Source organism: Cannabis sativa, chromosome 7 (genome assembly GCF_029168945.1).
Source record: "Cannabis sativa cultivar Pink pepper isolate KNU-18-1 chromosome 7, ASM2916894v1, whole genome shotgun sequence".
Lineage (NCBI taxonomy): Eukaryota > Viridiplantae > Streptophyta > Magnoliopsida > Rosales > Cannabaceae > Cannabis > Cannabis sativa.
This window is the reverse complement of record NC_083607.1, coordinates 58,605,753-58,626,119: the sequence shown is the minus strand read 5'-3', so window position 1 is coordinate 58,626,119 and position 20,367 is coordinate 58,605,753. Positions and strand designations below refer to the sequence as shown.

Here is a 20,367-nt window from a genome sequence, read left to right as displayed (position 1 = left end):
TCTCTAACCTTAATTGACTTATTGCACCTGGTCATTTAAAATATTTTAATCTAAGTGTGTAAAATTGATATCTAAGGTTCTAATCTTGGTTTCATCCCAATTCCCGAACCCCCTCACAAAAAGATTCATATGAACATACTCTGGGGTAAGCAAACACAAATAGAAAACGAGAATGGTAATTGATAAAACACGTTGTAAGATCCATTAGACCTTAAAACAATATTAGTTTAGTACCTATAACTGGTTTCCAAACACTGAAAGTTATGCTTCCTCCTGTGTAGTGACAATGATAACTATATTGCTATAATGAACCCCATCACCGATTTGAGTAGTAGTAATTGCATAGAGAAGGAGAGACAAGCTCTTCTCGACTTGAAGAAAGGCTTTCTCGATGATGACAATCTTCTATCCTCGTGGACAAGTAATAGCCCAAATTGTTGTGCATGGAGAGGTATCAGCTGTCATAACTTAACTCATCATATTATCACTCTTGATCTTCATTATCTGGGTGGTGAAATTGGTCCTTCTTTGCTTGAATTACAACATTTGAGGTACCTCGATTTTAGTAATAATGACTTTACTAGAATTCCTGAGTTTATCGGTTCTTTAAGTAGACTCACATATCTCAACTTTGAATTCAATTATATGATCACGTTCATTCCTTTTTCTCAGCTTGGGAACCTCACAAGGTTGCAATTTCTTAAACTAAATGGTGCTTCTGGTATCAACATCACTACTAATCTTATTAGTACTAATCTTGAATGTCTCTCTCATCTTTTTTCTCTTAGAATCTTAAGTTTGAGTTACATCAATATAACAAATTCGAAATCCACAGATTGGATTCATGGCACACTATTATTTACAATCATAATTATATATCAATCATTCCTGTACATCTAACGTAGTGTCTGTTATTTTTTAGCCGCACACAATTGTTCCATCAGTTAACGAAACCAAGATTTGACAAAAATAATATGCTCTAAGAATCTTGCCCAATCGAAGAAATAAAGGGGAAAAAGAGAGAACTTTATCGAACTAGCTCATCAAAATTCACAACCAACTAAAAGATATCAAACAGAAGATTAAAAAGCTAAGCTAAAAATTTTATCGTAACCATCAATATCATCATTACTAATTTTCAATCCAAACAGAGGAATTGAAATAATATGCATATAGCTCAAAAAGAATCCACCTAAAAACACAACAGAGGCCAAGATTGAGGAGCTTACCTATGTGTGTTGGCAACGAATAATCAAAATAGGAAAAACCTTCACAGCACCGTCAAGAAGATGATTGATTACGTTGGGTCCAGAGTCGAATTTCTTTAGCCTCCATCCATGGTCATCGACCCCAAAAGTGTGGAATCAGACAGGGTTTTGATACTCGACTACGGTTCCCAGTATACCCATCTCATCACTCGCCGTATCCGATTTCTCGATGTTTTCTCCCTTTGCCTTTCCGGAACCAGCTCTCTCAAGACCATTGCTGACTACAAGCCTCGAGTCGTCATCCTATCCGGCGGTCCTCATTCCGTACACACTCCTGGCTCCCCGAGCTTCCCTGACGGCTTCATTGAATGGGCCGAGTCCAATGGCGTGTTCGTGCTCGGAATCTGCTATGGTCTCCAGTTAATATTTCAAAAACTGGGTGGGATAGTCAGGGTTGGGGAGAAACAAGAGTATGGGAGGATGGAAATTGAGGTGACCAAGGCTTCGGGGCTTTCCTGTTCTGATAAATTAAAATTTTTGAAAAAAAAAAGTGTAAATATTATAATTAAATAGGTTAATTGTTAAAATAATTAAATCAAGGGATTTATATATAAATAAAAAAAATTATTTAAAAATTTTAATTGCTAAAATAGGTCTTTGTTAAATATTTATTTAATTACTTAAAAAATAGTTAATTATAATTAATTAATTCTAAAAATAGAATTTTTACCTATTGGTAACCTGCTATTGCAGGTAAAAAAAAAATGTAACCATATGGTTACAATAAAAATGTAACCATTGAATAGTCACCCATATATATATATATATAGAAATTCATTGAACAATATTAATAATCCCTACCACAAGTCACCTAAATTACAATATAAATAATTATGTGGTTAATTTTTTTCTTTTTTGAAAAATACCTTTATAAATAAAATTGGAGTTAGACCTCATGATCATTACAAAAGATATTAACAGGTATAGTAGATATCTCTACCATGCCCGTAACATTATTGGCAAATGCCCATTTAGCCACATTATGGGCCGCATAGTTACAGTTTCTAGAAATACAAGAAAAATTACAATTAGTCATAAAAGTAGAAAGGAGCTTGCAATGTCGCACATAGTTCTCAATCCCCCAAGTAGAGTTATCCCCTTTTAGGTTCTTGATAACAATCTCTGAATCACTCTCCACCAACATAAAGGATGATGCAAAGAGACTGCTGTCTCCATGGCTAAAAGGCAGGCCGCAACTTCTCTAGTGAGTGGGTCAGTGAAGTGTAGCCTTTTTGTCGCCACCCACAAAACTGATTCGTTATGGTCTCTCGCAATCGCCACAGCACACATAGTTTCACCTCCGACTTTGACATCGCAGTTTATTTTAACCCAATCTTCTGGCGGCGGAGACCAAGCCTGAGTCCCAACAGACTGAGAAAAGGAAAGAAGGCAGGAGCCATAATCTGTGTAACAATAAGAAATAGAGTCAATATAGTGTTTAATGTTACCCATTAATTTATTATGTACCTTGTCGTTGCGGGCTCTCCAAATCGTATCTACCACAATTGAGGCATAGAGGAACAGCTCATCAATATCAACTTCTTTAGATTTAAGATTCCATAGAAAGGTAACCCAGTGCCACATTCGGGCTCCTGAATCTAGAATAGGCATAACCCCCCAAGGAGAAGAGTGTCAGAGGTGGAAGGCAAAGTTGCAATACAGGAACAAGTGCTCTGTGGTCTCCTCAGCCACCCCACAAATAGGGTAGGAAACCTCCTCAAAACCCATTCTCTTAGCAAGAGGGGCTCTTAAGGGTAGAGCATAGGAAAGGATACTCTACCAATGGACCTTGTGTCGCTCCAAAATCTTTGAGTTCCAAAGTTTGTTCCATAGTGCCGGAGCAATGTTGCACAAAGGAGCACGATCAAGGGCTTGAATAAGATAGGCAGACTTTGTTGAAAACACGCCATTTGGTTCTTTTGTCCAGACCCATCTATCCCTTCCCTGGCCACTCGGATTACCGCCTCTTAAGATGTTACTAACCGTTTCCTGGTCAAAAAGGTGGTGTAGCTTGGGTGTGTCCCAATTTCCGTCATGTAAAAGCAAATCCAACACTTTCTCCAAGCCCATCTGTTGACGATAATTGGGCTTAGGATAAAAATCTGTACCCTGGATAACCCAAGGGTCATCCCAAATACTTGTCTCTGTCCCATCGGATATTATCTTGCACGCCCCTTTTTTTAAAATCTCCTTAGATCGCAGCACATTTCTCCAAAACTAAGAATCGGAGCTCTTAACTTCACAGTCAAAAAACTATTTACCCTTAAGGCAATCACCATGTCACAACTCCTTTCTTTTTTTAATCTATGTTCACAGATAAATAGTTATAATTTTTTTATTATGCATAAAATTAAACTTTCAAGATGAATTAATTAAGTATTGGCACTTGGCAGTGGTACATACTTTTAGATCAATTTTGTATTTTAGGATATGTTAAGAAAAAAAGTTAAGAAATTAATTTTTCATGTTAGATATAAAAAAGGTTTGTTGAATCAATTTTATTTTTTTCATACTTCCATACCAAAATGAGAAATTGATTTTTTTTTTTTTTTTCTATATTTTTCTTACCTCTTTCTTTTACTACCAAAATTCAACTTCCAAACATAGCTTGAAAAAAAATACAATTATGGTAAACCCAATGTAAACAAATTCTCTAACAAATTATAAGTAAAGTTATTTGATCAAGAAACCCTTATCTCAAAAATCAGAAAATTTTCCAACCCAATATGACATGTATCTTTATCCTAATATTGTTCTTTGTAATGTAGGATCCTTTTCCATTTTTAATGAACTAGAATTTCAATTGTCTTTCTACATCATTAATGGGTGGTCTTGGGAAGATTAGGAAATTCAAAGACATCAATATAGTAATTTTGTAATTCAAAACTTTGCTAGTTATTATATTTGTTGGGAAAACCTATTGCAATTAACCACAATATTTTCCCTCTTTGTATGTCAAAAGTGGGATACTTATCAAACACCACAACAAGCAATTATTAAATATCAACCAAAGCACCACAAGCAATATAAAATACACAAATCAAGAGTAAAAGTGAGACACCAAGATTTTACGTGGAAACCCAATGCGGGAAAAACCACGGGACCGTAGTCCGCTCAAATCATCCACTATCACCAAAGTTTAATAATGGGGCTACAAAGTTCTTCTCTAGTAAACTAGAGACTCACAACAACATCAAGATTAAACAATCTTGGATCAATACAACTTTACTCATCATCTCAAAAGATGGATACACAAGTAGAAAAAGTTTGGGTCTCACCAAGTGGGTATTGTAGAAGAGCACCTTAGAGAGGACAATCGCCAAATCGGAACCGGTAGATGGGTAGAGCGTCTTGCAAGGATTCACCACCCAAAATTTGAGCTAAAATGGATAAGAATCCACCACTTGATCTTCAATGCAAAATGGCAAAACCCCTTTCTCTCTCTAGCTTTCTTTCTCTTCTTTCCCCCTCTTTTTCTTTCTTCTCTCTTTTCTTTCTTGCTGCTCACGAAGCACTCATGCTTCCTTTCTTCTTTTTTTTTTTCTTTAATTGATTCAAATAAAATGGGCCTAAGCCGAATCTCCCCCTCCGCCTCAGTTGGTGGGCTCTACTAAGCCCGCTCTTCGCCTACAAGCTTTGAGCTTCTCTTTAGGCAAAGCCTTTGTCAACATATCGGAACCATTCTCACTGGTATGCACCTTTTCTAAGTGCAATTCTTTCATCTCAAGCACATCACGAATCCAATGATATCTAACATCAATATGCTTGGATCTTGAATGGAATGTTGAATTCTTGGAGAGGTGAATGGCACTCTGACTGTCACAGTAGACAATGTATCTTTCTTGCTGCAAGCCCAACTCTTGTAGGAACTTTTTCATCCATAAAGCTTCTTTACAAGCTTCAGTTACAGCTATGTATTCAGCTTCTGTAGTAGACAAAGCAACACACTTCTGTAACCTCGATTGCCATGAAACAGCTCCCCCTGCAAATGTCATCAAGAATCCTGAAGTGGATTTCCTAGAATCACAATCACCAGCCATGTCTGCATCTGTGTACCCATCAAGCATAGGTTCACCACTACCAAAGCATAAGCACAACCTGGAAGTACCTCGTAGATATCTCAATATCCATTTCACTGCTTCCCAATGATCTTTACCAGGATTAGAAAGGAATCGGCTAACAACTCCAACTGCATGAGCAATATCTGGCCTCGTACAAACCATAGCATACATCAAGCTGCCAACTGCAGATGAGTAAGGTATTGAAGCCATTTCTTGTTTATCCTTCTCACTTGTAGGACATTGTTTGGAGCTTAGCTTGAAATGGGCTGCAAGTGGAGAACTAACTGCTTTAGCTTTGCTCATGTTAAATCTTTCAAGAACTTTTTCAACATAAGCTTCTTGAGATAACCAAAGTTTCCCATTCTTCCTGTCACGAGAAATCCTCATTCCAAGTATCTGTTTCGCCGATCCTAAGTCTTTCATATCAAAAGACTTGCTTAACTCTTCCTTTAGCTTCTCAATCTTTTTGACATCATGGCCAACAATCAACATATCATCAACATACAGCAGGAGAATAATGAAATCATCATCAGAAAACTTCTTTGTAAACACACAATGATCAGAAGTAGTTCTGGTATATCCATGGCTCGACATGAAGGAATCAAACTTCTTGTACCACTGTCTAGGTGCCTGTTTGAGTCCATATAAGCTTTTTCTAAGCTTGCACACAAGATTCTCTTTTCCCTTGACTTTGAAACCCTCTGGCTGCTCCATGTAAATTTCTTCTTCCAAGTCACCATGAAGAAATGCAGTTTTCACATCAAGTTGTTCTACTTCTAAATTCAAGCGAGCAGCTAAACCAAGAACAACTCTAATAGAGGACATTTTCACAACAGGAGAAAATATTTCTTCAAAGTCAATACCTTTCTTCTGACTGAACCCTTTCACAACCAATCGTGCCTTGTACCGTTGTGAGCCATTGTTTTCTGTCTTATGCCTGTAAACCCATTTGTTCTTAAGAGCTTTCTTCCCTTTAGGCAACTTCACCAAGTCATATGTGTGATTCTCATGCAGGGATCCCATCTCATCTTGCATGGCTCCATCCCACTCATTCTTGTGCTTATGTAGAATGGCTTCTTGGTAAGTTTCTGGCTCTCCCCCATCAGTGAGCATTACATACTCATGAGGATTGTATCTTGAAGTTGGTTTACGCTCTCTTGTGGATCTTCTTACTGGAGTCTCAACTGGTGGTGGTGGAGGTGCTTCTTGATCCTGTTCAGTTGGCTCACCATCATCATGAACATCATAATCAATATTCTCACCACGATCTTCTTGTTCATCTGCTTCTTCATTGACATGCTTTTCATGGTTTTCTTGTTCATCTCCCCCATGATCATCATGCACTAGGGGTGAAGGAACTGAGCTAGTACTCATAGGAACATTAGGATGGAACTTTTGCTTCTGAACTTTGTCACTGTCTTCAAACATTTGATCTTCAAGAAACACCACATCCCTGCTTCTGATAATCTTCTTGTTCACTGGATCCCATAATCTGTACCCAAACTCTTCATGACCGTACCCCAAGAAAATACATGGTTTTGCCTTATCATCAAGCTTGGATCTCTCATCTTTAGGAATATGAACAAATGCTCTGCACCCAAAGACTCTCAAATGACCATATGAGACATCTTTCCCTCTCCATACTCTATCAGGTACATCACCGTTCAGAGGAACTGAAGGAGAAAGGTTAATTAAATCAACTGCAGTTCTCATAGCCTCCCCCCAAAAGGACTTAGGTAGCTTGGCATGGGAAAGCATACACCTAATCCTTTCTTCAATTGTTCTGTTCATTCTTTCTGCCACACCATTATGTTGAGGAGTTTTTGGAACTGACTTCTCAAGCTTGATTCCATGGAGTCTACAATAGTATTCAAATGGACCCCTGTACTCACCACCATTATCTGCTCGAACACACTTCAACTTTCTTCCAGTTTCTCTTTCAATCTTGGCATGAAGTTCTTTGAAAGCATCGAGCACCTGGTCTTTAGATTTCAAAGCAAAAACCCAAACTTTTCTAGAATGGTCATCAATAAAAGTAACAAAATAAAGTGCACCTCCAAGAGTTCTAGTTTGCATAGTACAGACATCAGTGTGAATCAGATCAATAACATTAGGTCTTCTAGATGGTGGACGTGTATGAAAAGAAACTCTATGTGTTTTTCCAGCTAAGCAATGATCACAAGTTTTAAGAGGCATACCTTGCAGATTCGGTAAGAATTGCTTTCTAGCAAGAGTTTGAAGTCCTTTCTCGCTGATATGACCGAGCCTCTGGTGCCAAAGATCAATGTTTGCATCTTTTTGAACTGCATTAATCTCTCCTTTGTGTAGCTTAGCTTCCATGACATAAAGAGTATTCACTTTCTTTCCTCTCGCCACTACAAGAGAACCATTGGTGAGCTTCCATTTACTTTCACCAAACCAGTTTATGAACCCCTCATCATCAAGTCTTCCAGTAGATATCAAGTTAAGGCGAATGTCTGGAACATGCCTAACATCTTTGAGAATCAATTTGCTACCAACACTGGTTTCCAAGCAAATATCTCCAATACCCACAATCTTTGATGCACCATTGTTTCCCATTCTGACAGTGCCAAAATCACCAGTAGTGTAAGAAGTGAAGAAATCACTACGAGCAGTAACATGGAATGAAGCGCCAGAATCAATCACCCAATTACAATCTTGGGTAGCAAGACTAACACACCCATCATCACATACAATGACAACATCACCTTCAGTGGAAACTGTATTAGTCACTTTCTCATTTTTCTTTCCTTGATTCTGCTCTCTTTTCAATATTCTGCAATCCCTTATTAAGTGACCTGGCTTGTTACAATGATAACACTTGATATCTTTTCGAGACTTGGATCTTCTTCTAGAACCATGCTGATTTTTAGTCTGACTTCGTCCCCGCCTGTCATGCTTTTCAGTAACAAGAACCCCAGAGGAAGAAGAAGATTCACCTTGTGCTTTCCTTCTGGCCTCTTCATTAAGCAAACTATCTTTGACCAAATCCATAGTCAAAGTCCCTTCTGGCGTGGAATTAGAAACCGTTATCACCAACGTTTCCCAACTGTCAGGTAAAGAACTGAGGAGTAATGATGCTTGCATCTCATCATCCATATTCATCTTCATGGCAACTAACTGGTTTGCAAGACTCTGAAATTGACTTGTATGCTCAACCATACTACCACCATCCTTGTACTTCAAATTTACAAGTCTTCTAAGTAGAGAAATCTTATTGCCAGCTGTTCTCTTCGCAAAGAGATTTTCTAGCTTTTTCCAAACAACATCAGCTCTGGTTTCATTAGAGATGTGCTCATGAAGATTTATATCCATCCATCGTCTAATATAGGCAATGGCTTTTCTATGTTGAACTTCCCATTCCTCATCATCTAACTTAGACGGCTTCTCACTACCTTTAATAGGTTTGTACAAATCTTTACAATAGAGCAAATCTTCCATCAATTGCTTCCAAGCAGAATAATTTGATAAGTTCAATTTCATCATTCCATCCGACTCATCCATTTTTCAACACACAAGAATTCAACACCAATCAACCTTTGCTCTGATACCACTTGTTGGGAAAACCTATTGCAATTAACCACATTATTTTCCCTCTTTGTATGTCAAAAGTGGGATACTTATCAAACACCACAACAAGCAATTATTAAATATCAACCAAAGCACCACAAGCAATATAAAATACACAAATCAAGAGTAAAAGTGAGACACCAAGATTTTACGTGGAAACCCAATGCGGGAAAAACCACGGGACCGTAGTCCGCTCAAATCATCCACTATCACCAAAGTTTAATAATGGGGCTACAAAGTTCTTCTCTAGTAAACTAGAGACTCACAACAACATCAAGATTAAACAATCTTGGATCAATACAACTTTACTCATCATCTCAAAAGATGGATACACAAGTAGAAAAAGTTTGGGTCTCACCAAGTGGGTATTGTAGAAGAGCACCTTAGAGAGGACAATCGCCAAATCGGAACCGGTAGATGGGTAGAGCGTCTTGCAAGGATTCACCACCCAAAATTTGAGCTAAAATGGATAAGAATCCACCACTTGATCTTCAATGCAAAATGGCAAAACCCCTTTCTCTCTCTAGCTTTCTTTCTCTTCTTTCCCCCTCTTTTTCTTTCTTCTCTCTTTTCTTTCTTGCTGCTCACGAAGCACTCATGCTTCCTTTCTTCTTTTTTTTTTTCTTTAATTGATTCAAATAAAATGGGCCTAAGCCCTTATTGGTCCAGCCCACCAATAAAGGGGCGGACCCAACAATATTAGTGTAAGTAGAGAGGTATTTTTGAACTTTCAATAATTTAATCCCGTGATAGGATTTTAATAATTGAATAAATATTATATTTGGTGTAATTTTATCAACAACAAAAAAAATACTTTTAATAATTTAGCTTAAATGGTGGGCATGTAGGGCAGGATCAACTCGGGTTAAAATAAGCCAAACATATGCCAAGCTATGTCCACCCGATTCCATGGCCAAAAAAAAAAATCTTTAAAAATTACAATTTTTTTTTAGAAGTCTTAAAATGCTACATATCCTTAGAGCAAGGACCTAATAATTAAATTACTTTCAAAATCGGCCCTTGCCCTCGCCCAATGCCTCCTTATAGCACTCATAATAACTCATGTATACAAAGCTAAAAATATAGCTAAGAGCTAAAAAAAGTGTCAAAATAACTTATACAATAGATGAGCTATTATAACTAAAAAATTTACCTTATGAATAGTGTGTAGCTAAATGTAGCAACAAAACTTCTAGGTTTTAATACATTGTTATTGTTAATGCAGATTTTCGTTAACTATATTTGAGCTTAAATTGTGATAGATTTGCACATAAATAAAAACAGTAAAGAAAAATAAGAACACAAAGGTTTTTTACGTAGTTTTGCAGTCAAAATTATGCATAGTCTACGAGTCAATCTTATTAGATTTCTAATACAGTTCTAGGAATTTTTCTCTAATGAATTTCGTCCCCTTTTTAGTGTAACCTGCTCCTATTTATAATTACATACGAGAGAAGTTAATTATAGATTTGACTGATCTTTTACAACAATAATCTCCTGAAATCATGGGATTGGATTACATCCCACGTAAAATAAATGCGGTTAAAATTTGAAAATCACATAGCTGTGATTGGTCCGCTTTTACTGGGTCAATGTAAACGTGTATTAAATACGTTGTAACACATTATTCTGGGACGTCTCGCTGGAAACATAGCAACAATAACCCTGGTAGCGAGCTGGAACTTTTTCCATGTCTTTTCGAGATTGATAATGTAACCCTCGACGTTTCTGCGCTTGAAGACATAACGCTCCATTTGACAATCGCAGTTCTTAGTGGCAAGGTGAACTTCAGTAGTCAACATCATTTGAATGTCAACTTCTATCTGAAGGAGCTGACTCGACGGAGTTGTGGATCTCATTGAAAGATGTCTAGAGCTAATTAGTAAAAATAAGACGAGTGTGCCTTCCAATAGCGAGATAGATGCCTCACTTTCGTTATTTGGAATTGCTCGATTGTTATACTTAGTTTGTATAATGTGTATTATATGCTAAGTGCCTTAACAGACATCATGCCTCGCTTATGTCTCGCCATGCGTAGCGAGGTTAATGCCTCGTCTTGCATTACTGATGTCACATGGTTTCTCATCAATACGTGAGTTAATAGTTCGTACATCCTTATCTTGCTTATGACTTGATGTTCCGCGAGTTATAAATATACTCTATCGATTCAGTATTTAATGAGTTATTCCATTTCAACATCTACAAATATAATTAATATTATATTTGCTGGTTCATATTTTCCTTAGTTGACATGTGTCATTTCCTGAAGTGCCAGCCAAATTTCAAATATAACAGTTATAATATTTTTATTATTTTATAGGGTAGTTTTGAGTGTTTAATTAAAAAATACAGGATCAAATATATAATATTTTATTATTTATGTATTATAAATAAAAGAGATATTGGCGGCTAAACCACCTGAACTTTATGGTTCGTAATACTTAACCACAAAAATTGAATTTTTGGCGGCTAAACTACCTAAATCCTGGTTCCGTTTTGCTCTGCACACCTCTGTCAAAAAATCACAGTTAAGTGTCACAGTAGACTGTCCACGTGTACATACTTGTACACGTGGCAAGTTTTTAGTAGTCCACGTAATATTAGTTTTAAAAAATAATTATAAATATTAAAAAAATTAAAAAATAAAATACAATTTTAAAAAAAATTATTATAAATATTTAAAAATTATAAAAATAAATAAATTATAAAAAATAATTATATTTTTTAAGATAATAATAAAAAATATTTTTAAATATTAAATTTGAGATTTATTCGTTAAAGGATTTTTTGTACTTGAGTGGGAGCTAGGGCTGTACAAAAAAGTTTGTAAACCGCCTAAACCGAATAACCCGCCCAAACCGAACCGAAAAAACTGATAAAAATTACAAACCGAAATAACTCGAAAAAATTACAAACCGCCCAATCTGTTAATTGGGCGGGTTAAAAATAGGTCAGCCCGACCAACCCGACTTTGGATTTTTTTTTTTTTTTACTTTTTAGTTTTTATTATATATAATATAAATGATTAAATATATAATAATATAAAGTTATATACTTGATTATTAGTTTTAAAGTCATATATATGGTATTGTACTTTGGCGGAATGTGATATTTTTAATTTATTTTTTTTTAATTTTTGTTGATTTTGACTTTTAAAACTAAAAAAAAAAAATAAAAAAAATTGGCCGGTTTGGGCGGGTTAACCCGACCAAACTGCCCAAACCGTTAGTCGGTTTGTAGATTTTTTTTTTTAAATTGGGCGGGTTGCACTTAAATTTTAGCAACCCAAACTTTAGATTGGGTTAGAAAATATATAGGATAAACCGCCCAAACCGACCGATGTACAGCTCTAGTGGGAGCTATAGGCGTGGACCTCTGCTGTCCTACCCTTAAGCGGGTCCTAAGATAAATTAATTATAGTCACCATTACTAATTTTATACTTCCAACAGTTTGTTTCTTACAAGATGAACACAATCATTTTTGGATTAAAACAAAAACACAAATCACTTTTTACACACATTTTTTTTCTTGTTATTAATCAAATCAAGATTTGTCTTTCACAGCTAGATTTTGTGTGTGAGTGAGTGTGAACTAGTTTTACAAATCTTAAACATGTTGAGTGTAAATTAATAAAGAAGATCTAATAGTAGAAGTAGTAGGGTAACATATATCTAATCCTATATATCATTTCATGTCAATTTGTTATGTATTGGGAACCAAAATTTAAAGCTTGAAAGCTACTTTTGATCTTATATTTATAATATTAGTGGAGAATAATATAGATATATACATACATGATTTATGCACCAATGAGAGAGAGACAGCCTTCCCTTTTCATTGCCCATAAACCTATGATCCCTCCCCACCAATGTCACCCTAATAAACAATTCAAATGAATGGGCTTATGTGGAAATGAAATTTAATCAAAACCAATTAGTATATATAAAATAAGTTAATTAGGATTTTTATTCCTTAAATTTTAACATGTACTAAATTATATTTTTTAAACTTTTTTTGTCGTTAAAAATTCCCTCTAAATTATTGAGATTATTTGATTTAAAGACTTTTGTCTAATTTCATTTAATTTTACTATATCAATGATTGTTTATGTACTAAATCATGCTTCTCAGACTTTGATATTTACCAAATCATGCCCCTCGAACTTTGACATGTACTAAATTATGTCCCCTGAACTTTCATGCATATTAAATTTTTTTTACTAAAATTGGACAAAAGTCATTAAATTCAACAATCTCAATAGTTCAAAAGGTATTTTTAACGACCTTAAAAGTTCAAGGGGCATGATTTGGTACATTTCAAAGTTCGGGGGAAAAAAATCTTAATTAGCCTATAAAATATAATTGAGAAAAAAAAAACATAATTTAATTAATAATGTTCTGTCTAGTTTGTAGACATTATTTATATAAATATAATGGAATAATTAAATAAATACTAATTTTTATAAATTTTTCATATTTTTACAGTATTTCATAAAAATATAAAAACAACATTAAAGTAACATAATACATAATATATAAATAAAAAAATCAACAACAATATAATATAAAAATACTCCAAAAAACTATATTTTATATAAATAAAATTTAAAAAACAGCAAAAATGTTAAAAACTCTATACATACTGCATTTTTGTAATTTTTTTTTATTGGTTTTGTATTTTTTTTTTAAATTATCCCAAATATAATTGTACGTAATACATTTGTAAACTTTAGTTGAAAAAAAAAAATTGATAGAAATTTAGAAAATTTATTGTTTAATTGATAACCATCATATTTATGATTATACACCTAAGTATTTTGGTAATTTTCATAAATTTTGTATTTTAATATTTATTTTTTAAAATTTTGGCATTTTTAAAACTTTCTCTCTCTCTCTCCCTCTGTATATTTATGGGTTGGATTTTTTTTCTTCAAATTTTTTATTAATTAAGAAAGGAATTAATGTATGATTATGTATTGCAAACTTCATTTTATGTACTTAAATTACATTATTAACACATACTTTTTATTTGATGTGTTTAGGCTTCCATTGATTGACTATAAGATGAACAAAATACATTTTTCTCATTAGACAAAATTTGGTTCCTATACATTTATATAAAAAAATATATTTTCTTTGGAATATTTATTTTTCCTTAGGCTAGGAGTGTAGTATTTAATATATGTGTGATGTGCCCATAATTTTCTGTTTTTTTTTTTTTTTCAAATTGATGGAACTTCTAAAGACTAAGAGTGGTCCATATTATTTATTTTTCTCTTTATCATATTGGGCATTATTATTTAATCTACTAATGTCTAAGTAGACCATATTGGTATTGAAGGGATGTATATACCTTAGTTGTTTAATGATTGTGTTAGAGTGAGTAGGTGATGGGAACCCACTTTAATTTTATGAGTAACCCATCAATGCATATTAACCATTAATTTTATGAGGCACAATTGTGTGTTCCTATTAATTGGATGACAATCTAATTGATGGGACAAATGCTAAGATTTTATGAACAATTAAGGTGTCTTATTCAAATAATCAACTTGTATGAACTTATAATTCTATCTAAAGAGTACTTTATAGACTTGACATGCATGCACAACATTAGTTCATATCCACTTAAATTTAGTATAAAATAATGATAAGCAAACAAGATAATATAATAGTAATAAAAATAATTCAATGACTAAAATATTTAATATTTTTTAAATGGTGCAGTGAGATTTAAATGGTTTTCACTTGCATTTTTAATAAATTAACAATCAAACATTACATATTTGTTTACAAATATTATTGGACCTTCCTCTACTACCTACCACTTGTAAATTTAGTGATGATGATGAACATGCTAAGCAAATCAAGAAGTTTTAGAAGGAAGAGTGAGAGAAGATCATTCAATGCAGGTTCGATTTTAAGTATAAGTGAGCTAGGCTTGTGTTTAGGGCTTATGTAGCCTAGGGGCCCAAAAAAAAATGTGTCAATTTTTAAAATTATACATTTTTTATTAATTTTAAAAATTACCATATTTTTTTTTTCTAAATAAAGATCTAAAAATATATATAAATATAATTTTTTATGACTCACTAAATTTCAAAGCTAGCCCTAATTCAATATAAAGTATCAAATGCAAGTTAGCACTCATTTCAAAGGAGAGACTTAGTATGAATTCATTTATCAAGGAATAGGAATGAATTTCTAATTCTCACACAATATCTCCTCGAGTCGACAAACCATTTTGAGTTCTAGAACCTATTATTAATGAGAATGCCTACAAGATCTTCACTACCTTCAATGTAACTGATCTGAAGAACATTGAGAAAGTGCAAATGATGAACCTAAACATTTCCAACCTTGGGAGAATTATGCAGGGGCATGATTAGTTAGTATAATAGTTTGGGTAAATTTTGTGAAATAAAAAATTAGTCAAAATGTAAATGAGTAATATATGAAAATTAAAATTAGTTATTTAAATTATATGTTGAAAAGTCCACATGAAAAGTGGATGGAGAACTATCTCCATGAAAATACTACATAAATCTTTTGTGGGTAAAGAGTAAGGTATTAAGTTTTGAATAAAAATATTTTCTTATAATTTCGCTCATGTTGAATTACTGTAACTCCGTTTTATTTAGGGGTAAGTTGAAATATACCTGTACTTTTTTTTATAAGTCCATTACCGATTATACTCTCACATAAAGATACTGTTAAGGAGATGAGGAATATTTTTTTTCATTACATAAGAGTATAATCGGGATATAACAAATAAAAGAGAGTATAAATTAAATATATAGGAAAAAAAAAGTAAAAATGAAATGGGTTAACAAAAAAAAAGGTATAGGGTGCAATTTCCACTTTTATTTAAGTGTGGCAAAGAGATAAAGACTTTACAAATAATTCATTTTTTTGTTGTTGTTTATTACTTAATAATACTTATAAGGGGTGTTTATCTAATTAAATTTATATATATATATATATTTTTTTGTTTAAGGTGCATTTGATTGTGAGTGTGGATTTTATATTTGAAAAAAATTTACAAAAATATGTTAATAAGGAAAAAAAATTATTTACAAAAATACGTTTTCAATAAAAATATATAATAAATATTTTTTGGTTGTTTTTATACTTCATTTATAGTTGTCAATGAAATGAAGTTATTTTTAGTTGATTTATAGTTGTTTTGAGATTGATTTCTCGTTATTTTTTTTAATAATTTTTCTTATTTTTTTTTTTGTATAAAAGTATATTTTTATAATTTTAAAATTTTATAGACGTATTTTTATAAATAAAAATTTCAAGTCGTAAAATTATATATAAAACATAAAAAATGGTATTTTGAAAATTTCTATTTATATTTTTGATCTATTTCAATATATAATAGTGCAGATTAAATCGATTACTATTTTTAATATTAAAAAATTTATTAAGATACAAATTTTTTAACATCATCAAAATTAAATAAATATTGAAACAAAATATCTTCTTAATTCATTTCAAATATACATGCAACAAAATAAAAACAAGTAACAAAAACAATTGTGTTTTTAGTCTTCTCCAACAACACATGAAAGTAAACAATAAGTTCCAAACCCAAATAGAAATGTTCAATAAACCATTAAAATTTTTATTATTAATAATATCTATGTAAGAAAGTTTTATAATAGAGGCATCACCTTTTTTTTTTCCTAATTTATTAAAAAAAATCCCACAAACTTTAAAAAATTTCAGAATAGTTTTTAAAAATTTTCAGAATAATTTATAATATCAAAAACAAAATTCAAACAATAAATTGCACAATAATTTTTTTAATTTATATTATTAACTAATAGAGAAGACACATAATATAAAGAAACGTATCACCTTCTCTTATTATTTTTGTTCACATATGCAAAATACAAGAGTGTAGGGTATATATGTATATATATATATATATATATATATATATATAAATCATAAGTATTGTGATGTGTTCTACTTGTTCGTGTACTACAATACACCACATATATAAATGTTATTACATACACTCATATTATATACATAATACATACATATACTAACATCATTCATATTATTTATTCAAAAAAAAAAATCATTCATATATTATTTGAAGTTATAGGTCCAATTGAATGTGACCAAAATATTTTTGTTGAGTGTCTACATAACACAAAATTTTGCCTTTTAAAATAAATATATATTTTGAAATGATATATAAAATATATAACTATTAGGAAAAGTGCATTCATTGCTAAATAACAATACAAATCCAATCATTTTGTTTATTTATATCACAAATATCCTAGCCCACTAACAAAAGTTACTTCTTTAAAATTCCAAAGAAAAATATAACATTTCTTTTAAATAAAATTGTAATATTTAATATTAATTTTTTTAATGTAAAAAAAATCACTTAAATATTAGTTGCACTCTTATATTGATACTAACCTACCAAGCACAACACATATTTTACCATCCATTTTGTGAATTCACACATTTATTTTTTTTTTTTTTAAAAAAAGTCCCTTATGCTATTGTAAGTTTGAATAGGACAAAAAAAAGTCTCTTAGTTTTTGGCAAATGACAAAATTTTGGGTTGTTAATTTAGTAAATGATATAATATTTTATCTATAAACATGTTTTTTTGGAAGGCCATTGCTATATATTTGCAGTCTTTATTTGATTTTCAAGTATTTTTTTATTCAATAATTCTTATCAAATATATATTTTACAGTAAAATAACATAAACACCTTTCTTAAATATTCAAAAAAATGATATAAATTTGTATTTCAAAGTGATTTTAAGTGGTAATTTTATGTATGCATCTTCTTTTATATATATACTAATGAAAGAAGTCAAAACTTTAACACAAAAAATGGATCAATTAATTAATGAGTCAAAAAATTGTTAAGCTACGAAATAGTAAAAAAAAATTATACAAACAATGTTTAATAACTATTAAAAATCATTTAGACAAAATTGAAACAAAAATAGATAAATAGCAACAAAAATTAAAACAATGATTTAACAAAAATTGAGAAACCATTAGTAGTCTTTCTTAAAATAAAAACCAATCCAACAATTGAAGGATAAAGAAAAGGTTATAAGAGTTATACATAGAAAAGTTTTCTACCCAAGAGAGCCTTAACACATGTCAATGGTTGCAAACAATTATATTGCAAATATCATTCCGTAGGTCAACAAAAAAAATATTGACCTATTAGTAATTAAGAGTTTAATCTAATGTTACATTCTTTGGGAAAAATAATTTACTATAATGATTAGGGTTCAGCATCATTCGGGTTGGTTGGTTTTTTTCTATATAAAATTCTAAAATTCAGTTTTCGATCTCGATTGGTGAAATTTGAAAACCGACCGACCAATCCAGAACTTATCTTAAAACCGACCATTTTGAACTTCGATTTGATCGGTTTAAACCGCCCAAATCGAACTTTTTTTTTTATCCAATTTATTCTTTCAATACATTATTCTACATTTTACAACTACAAACATACAAATTAATTGTTCAAAAATTAATTATCTTATTCTTTTAACTTCAATATTAATAAAATAATAATATATTATTATTATATATTATTAGTAACTACAATACGTAAAATAAAAAAAAAACTCAATAAATTAATAAATTAATATATATGTATAACGCTGGATTTTGATTTTTTTGATTTTCGGTTCCGTCAGTTTTGATTCTAACGATATTCGGTAAGTTGATTTGAACGATTTTTTCGATTTTTTAAATTTTATGCCGAGCCTTTATAATGATAATAAAGAGAATGTGAAACCAAATGTAGTTGCAAGAAGATGCACTTAAAACTTTATTTTCACCTCCCCATCCATTGTTCTCCCCCTTTTACCAAATATGACCATGTTTGGTTTGGTGTAATTGAAATCCTAATCTTTACAATATAATCACTATTATACCATCCTTGATTATAGTTTTACACCTATCTAATTACCATTACCCTTATTTTATACCTTTACATTAGTAAAAGATTTTAAAGGACACTTTTGTCAATGCACTAAAACAAACACCACTATAGTGTTAAAGATACAACTAGAAGAGATCAACAACTAAGAACATCTTTTTTAGTTTATTGTTGACTAAATTTGAGGTAAGAATACCATTTTTTTTTTAACCAATTTACACAACAAATAATCATCATTACAATATAAGTCAACTTTGAGTCAAAGCTTTATAAAGGTAACTCATCTTCTTCTTTTAAGGAACATTAAAAACAAATAAATAAGAAAGTGATTGTATTGTATTATGATATTGGTGGTCAATCTCATACCTCCTATACATACATATATATATATATAAATATAAATATATATTAGGGTTATACCTACCTATAAGACCTAAAAGAAAAAGAAGAAAAGCATTAACAACAAAAACTAAAGAATAGATGTTCCATTAGCATTTAGAAATATAATCCAAAAACAACCAAACACTACTTTTAGTAAAAATAAAAATGGAAATGTTTAAATAATTCAATAATAACAACAATAATTTATATAGTATAAATAGATATAAAATATAGATGTGTTGTCTACACAAGAGGATGCCGACTAACACAGTCCTCACAATTATGATAATCACTCACAGCTAAGCTTTTCTCCAACAACTATATTACACCAAATGAACTCCAGCTAAGCTTCATATACATATACATATATATATATAAAAATATATATTTATTTTTAGAGTGCTTATATAATCATTATGATCTAAATATATTATCATATATGCACTAATAATTAAGAAAAGAGAAGTTGTCTCTTGGTAGATATATAATTTTATTTTACATAACAACCAATAAAAGTTTATTTTATTATTATGTCTCCACTATGTCTCCCTTAATAATTAATTAGAGTAATAAATAAATCCCAACAAAATCAATGGAAATTATAATTAGGACAAGTTAAAGGCATTACACCATTATTTATGGATCATATCATTTATTTATGAAATTGAAAATAAATTTGAAGATAACATAGCTTGTACTCTCACATGTGTAAGGCTCTCACGTGTGGAGTGGAGTAAACTACTAAAGAATCATTCACTCTTTTTATATAATTCTATTCCATCCTAATCCAACTTAAAAATGAATAATATCTAATAAAACCATTTATAAATACAAATTTTAATCATGTTTTCTCATTCTTTTAATTAATTACATTACTAATTTTTTATAATGATTTTTTCTTTTTTATTTTTTGTTAAGAGTGTTTTACAAAATATTTTTTAAAAAATCAAAATATATCTATATTTGAAATATAAATAAAGCTAATTAAGATTTTTGCCCCCTGAACTTTGACATGTACCAAATCATGCCCCCTGAACTTTTAAGATCGTTAAAAATACCCCCTGAACTATTGACATTGTTGGATTTAAGGACTTTTGTCTAATTTCATTCAATTTTAC

General features: G+C 31.3%; 1 protein-coding gene across 1 annotated transcript; it reads left to right on the top strand.

Moving 5' to 3' along the window:
• The first annotated feature begins 1,337 nt into the window (after positions 1-1,337).
• On the top strand, positions 1,338-2,263 carry LOC133039783 (uncharacterized). The gene is made up of 2 exons (XM_061118733.1): positions 1,338-1,725; positions 2,190-2,263. Exons 1-2 carry the CDS (start codon positions 1,338-1,340, stop codon positions 2,261-2,263), a joined length of 462 nt encoding a protein of 153 aa, XP_060974716.1.
• The last annotated feature ends 18,104 nt before the right edge of the window (positions 2,264-20,367 follow it).

Coding starts and splice junctions, on each gene's coding strand:
- LOC133039783 (XM_061118733.1), top strand. CDS start 1,338: ATGGTCATCGACCCCAAAAGTGTGGAATCAGACAGGGTTTTGATACTC. Junction 1,726..2,189: donor CAAGGCTTCGGGGCTTTCCT/GTTCTGATAAAT, acceptor AGATATTAACAG/GTATAGTAGATATCTCTACC.